At 40.9% G+C, this 5,333-nt stretch overlaps 1 protein-coding gene across 1 annotated transcript in view; it reads left to right on the top strand.

The window, feature by feature from the left end:
• Window positions 1-5,333, top strand: part of Smarcc1 (SWI/SNF related, matrix associated, actin dependent regulator of chromatin subfamily c member 1) — a 106,200-nt gene that overhangs the window by 59,312 nt on the left and 41,555 nt on the right. The window contains exons 20-21 of the mRNA XM_005348198.2: window positions 166-424; window positions 1,665-1,826. Of these exons, the coding sequence (XP_005348255.1) occupies window positions 166-424; window positions 1,665-1,826 (421 nt within the window). The remainder of the gene's footprint in view (window positions 1-165; window positions 425-1,664; window positions 1,827-5,333) is intronic.

Here is a 5,333-nt window from a genome sequence, read left to right on the forward strand (position 1 = left end):
GGCTATGTTATTATTTTGAGATAGGCTCTTTCCCAGTCTGATAATCTTCAAGACTTCTGTCTCAGTTTACTGAGTACTGAGGTTCAAAGGGATGTGCCATCACAACTAAATCGCTACCCAGTTTTTGTTTGATATTAACAGTCTTTTGTTTATGTGTTCATTTAGGCCCTGGAGATGTACAAGGATGATTGGAATAAAGTCTCAGAACATGTTGGAAGTCGTACTCAGGATGAATGCATCCTCCATTTTTTGAGGCTTCCCATTGAGGACCCATACCTTGAAAATTCAGATGCTTCCCTTGGGCCGCTAGCTTACCAGCCTGTCCCTTTTAGCCAGTCCGGGAACCCAGTGATGAGTACTGTTGCTTTTTTAGCATCTGTAGTTGACCCCCGTGTGGCCTCTGCTGCAGCAAAAGCAGCTTTGGGTATGTACTGTCTGTGTTAGCTACTTCTCCAGCACTAACATCTGACCTCAGATTTGATATTATTAGCCGTGAGCTTAAACTTGTTTAAAGTGCCTGCTATGTAAGCATGAGGACCTGAATTTGGCTTTCCAAAGCCCATGTAAGAGCTGGACATTCCAGTATGTGCTTGTAGCATCTGCCCTGGGGCAGAGATGAATGGTGAGACAGTATCTCAGAGAGTAAAAAGTGATAGAGAAAATCTGGCCTGATGTAAACCTGGAGTGAGCTAGTAAGCTATTTTACACACAAACAGAAACCCACACATACATTCTCACAAATGTTTTAATATATGCATATATATGTTATTATACTCATTTATGTAAATCACCAAAAAGACCCTAAAGATAATGGGCTTCATTAAAAATTATAAATAACCTTTTAAAGTATTCATAGGTTTTAAGTTAAGAGCATTTGTTTAAGTTTTCTTTCACTTTTTTAAAGACCTGTTTTGTGGGTGTTCGTGCAGTCACCTACCGTGATGTATGTCTGAAGGTCAGAGGACTAGCAGTGGGAAGTTTGGTTCTTTCCTCCCCACATGTGCCTTGTGAATTAACTCAAACCCTCAGTCTAGCCCCAAGTGCCTGTTCCTGCTGAGCTATCTTGCTGGCCAATAGAATATTTCTTTACAATTGGGGAAGCAGCTAGATGTGATGTCAGACACCTACGAGATGCCAGCTTCTGCCTGGCAGAGGCGAAAGAATCACGACTTTTTGGTTCATCTTAGACTACTGTGGATCTTGACTCCTACATACGTATACACACACATTTTCCCCCTCTTGAATATATAAAGAAAAAGAAATGTTTTTGTGGCATTAGGCGATTAGTAGAGTTAAGGAATGAAACTTACTTTGTATTTTTGTAGTAAATTAATTGTGTCCAGATGGTCTTATGTTAATAGGCTTTTTGTCTTTATAGTGGTTTGGTCCTTGGTGATTTTACAACTACCAGTCTAGCCAACACAAAGGTAAAATTAGGACTGCAGTTTTAATTGTTGCCAATAGATCATCAAAAATCTTTAAAAATATATTTAAAAAGTTACTATGATGTTTAGGATAAAATACTTGATTGATCCATTTTACCTTCTGCCCCAGAGAGTTTATTGCAACAAAACCAATGCTGTTATGCCAGATACTCTGTATCATGTGTAGGAGCACATAGCTATGCAAAATGAAAATGCTATTCTCTTTTTATCTTTAATCAGAGGAGTTTTCTCGGGTCCGAGAAGAAGTACCACTGGAATTAGTTGAAGCTCATGTCAAAAAGGTACAAGAGGCCGCAAGAGCCTCTGGGAAGGTGGACCCCACCTATGGCTTGGAAAGCAGCTGTATTGCAGGCACAGGTCCTGATGAGCCAGAGAAGCTTGGTGAGTCACTGCTGTGCCCAGGACTTGGTTACTAGATGTTTATATTCCCTGTCAGTGTGCAAAATAAGAGGATTTGCTTTCACTTAAGTGAACAAAATGATTAATATAAACTTGGCTCTTAAGTTTACTGTATGATTTTTTTTCTCCCCTCTCACATACTTGTGGGGCATGGGACATGATGGCACAGAGAAAGCAAGAACTGAATACAAGCCTGGAAATTGAACAGTATTATAGTTATGCCTTTCTCTGTTTTTTGAGTCAGGGTTTCTCTGTTTAACACCTGGCTGTCCTGGAATTCCCTATGTCCTGATTCTTTGTTTAGCACAGTGTTCTCCAGGATCATACATACATCATTCTTTGCTTTGCTGAATAGTGCTCTGAGCACATGTTCTGTGTTAGTTTATTTTTCATCAGCGCATAGACAGTTACCCTGTACATTTCTTCTGTTTTTTACTGCTTTTATACTACTTCCAAATAATTATAATTATTTTATACAGCCATTTTGTGAACACAGCATTTCTCGGTTCTGTGGTAGTCTGTGTTTAGCTCTCTAAAAAACTGTCAGACATTTCCATTATGCCTTATATTTGAGGTTCTTACTGGTGTATAGAAGTTCCCTTTTCTCAACCTTCTTTTCTTCGGTGCTTGTTATGTATTTGCCACCCTATTGGTTTGAAGTAGATATTTTCATGATTCTCCTGATGAGGATGGATCTTTTACTGCCTCCTGCGCCCCCTGCCCCTTTGTGTGTATGTGTGTGGGGTGTTTGGTTTTCAAGATGGGTTTTCTGGAACACGCTGTGTAGACCGGGTTGGCCTCGAACTGTCAGAGATCCGCCTGCCTCTGCTTCCAGAGTGTTGGGATTAAAGGCATGCGCCACCACACATGGCCATCATTTATTTTTTTTTTCAGAATTCTTTGAATTAAATTTTGAGGTTAGTAGTGTCAGCTCTCCCTCCCTACAATCATGGTAACTGTTCTCATTTGCCTATGCATGTGAACTTTGTCACTATTGTCAGTACAGCTTAGTAACGTCATAATCAGGATTCCATTGTCTGTCTGTATCAAGCTGGAAAAACTCCCTTAATTTCTTCCTTGACCCATTGATGATTCAGGTGAGCATTGTTTAATTTCCATGTGTTTGTGTGTTTTCTGGAATTAGTATTGCTGTTGACTTCTAGTTTTATACCATGGTGATCTGATAAAGTACATTGGGTTATTCCAACTTTTTTTGTATTTGTTGAGGTTTGTTTTGTTACTGAGTATGTGGTCAGTTTTTGAGAAGGTTTCATGAGGTGCTGAGAAGAAGGTATATTCTTTTCTGTTTGGATGGAATATTCTATAGATGTCTGTTAAGTCCAGTTGAGTCATAACATCTGTTAATTCTCTTATTTCTCTGTTCATTGTTTGTCTAATTGACCTTGTCCAGTGGTGAGAGGGGAGTGTTGAAGTCTTCCACTATTAGCGTGTGGGGTTTAATATATGATTTAAACTTTAGAAGTGTTTCTTTGACATATGAGGGTAACCTTGTTTTGCGGGTATAGATGTTCAGTATTGAAATTTCCCCTTGATGGATTTTTCCTGTGACTAATATGAAATGACCTTCTTTTGTCTCTTTTGATTGTTTTAATTTGAAGTCTATTTTGGTAAATATTAGGATAGCTACACCCCCTTGTTTCTTAGGTCCATTTGATTGGTATATTTTTTCCCCAACCCTTTACTCTGAGACAATGTCTATCTCTGACTTTGAGATGTGTTTCTTGTATGTAGAAGAAGGATGGATTCTGTTTTCATATCCAATCTGTTAGCCTGTGCCCTTTTATAGGTGAGTTGCGTCCATTTACATTAAGGGTTATTGATGACCAGTGATTGCTGTTTCCTGTTAATTTAGTTTCCATTGTTGGTGATGTTAATCTGTGTTTTCCCCTTCTTTGGGATTTGATGCTAGGAGACCATCAATTTTCTGTGTTTTTGTTGTTGTAGCCAACTTCCTTGGGTTGAAGTTTTCCTTCTAGTAATTTGTGTAGGGCTGGGTTTGTGGCTAGGTATTGGTGAAATCTAGATTTGTCATGTAATATGTTGTTTTGTCCTTCTGTGGTGATTGATTGACAGTTTTGCAGGGTATAGTAGTCTGGGCTGGCATCCGTGGTCTCTTTATGTCTGCATAATGCTTGACCACGACTGGCTTTCATTGTCTCCACTAGAAGTCAGATGTAATTCTGATAGGTCTACCTCTGTATGTTACTTGACCTTTTTCCTTTGCAGTTCTTTATAATAGTCTTTCTTTACTCTGTATGTTTAGTGTTTTATTATGTGGCGAGAGGACTTTTTATTTAGATCCAGTCCTGCTTACTCCCTCAGAGGTCCCAGACTCTCGTTCAGGCCCGCAGAGGTTCAGGTTCCTGCCTGTTCCCTATGATGTCCCAGATCAATGCCTGGACCCACAGAGGTGTCCTGGCTCAGGCCTCCTCCGTCTAAGGACCCAGATTCATGCCTGGCCATGCCGAGATATCTGGTTCTTGCTTATTCCCTCAGAGGTGCCAGGTTCGCTCCCGCCCAGACTGGCAGAGGTCCTGGCTCAGGCCTAGTTCTTGAGAGATCCTAGACTCAGGCCTAGACCCACCGGGGTTCTGGCCTTAGGTCTACTCCTTGGAGGTCCCAGGTTTACATCCGGACCCTCAGCAGTCTCTGGCTCTGGCTCACTAGCTCAACGCTTACTCCCCTGTACCTGTTCCGGTGGAGATTGCTGACTCTGGGATGTGTTTGCTGGCTCAGTTCTGATCCACAGTGTCCTGGGACTGGGTTGGCTTCTGGAGCTGGATTTGCTCCTGTCTTCTGCTACCGGTGGAGCTTGTTCGCTCTCTGTCCTAGGTAGTCACACCTACTTTTATAGTGCTGGGACATTAATCCAGAGCTTGTGCATGTGAGCCAAGTACTTCACCATCTGACCGGTATCTCTAGCCCCCTTCATTCCTTTGGTAGCCGAGCAGAACCCTGCTGGGTTGACACACTGTAATTACATACACATTCACTAGCTGGTAGGCTTGATTCGTTTCCTTTTTCAGTCATGAGCTTTTCCTTTTAATTTCTCATTACTGATTAGATAACATATGAAATGGATAAATTATGGATAGATATAAGCCAAAAGGGGCTTATACAAAATTAAGAAAAATTCCCAGGCAGTGTTTGTGCAAGCCTTTAATCCCAGCGCTTGGGAGGCAGAGGCAGGCAGATCTCTGAGTTCGAGGCCAGACGGGTCTACAAGAGCTACTTCTAGGACAGCCAGGGCTGTTACACAGAGAAAGTCTGTGTCAAAACACACATACTACACACAAAACCAAACCACACAAAATTAAGAAGAATTTACAGTGTTTCTCCAAATATTTAAATTGTGAGGATAATTTTATTTTATTTTTATTTTTTAATTTTTTTTTGGTTTTTCGAGACAGGGTTTCTCTGTGGTTTTGGAGCCTGTCCTGGAACTAGTCTTGTAGACTAGGCTGGTCT

This window comes from Microtus ochrogaster, chromosome 5 (genome assembly GCF_000317375.1).
Source record: "Microtus ochrogaster isolate Prairie Vole_2 chromosome 5, MicOch1.0, whole genome shotgun sequence".
NCBI classification, from domain to species: domain Eukaryota; kingdom Metazoa; phylum Chordata; class Mammalia; order Rodentia; family Cricetidae; genus Microtus; species Microtus ochrogaster.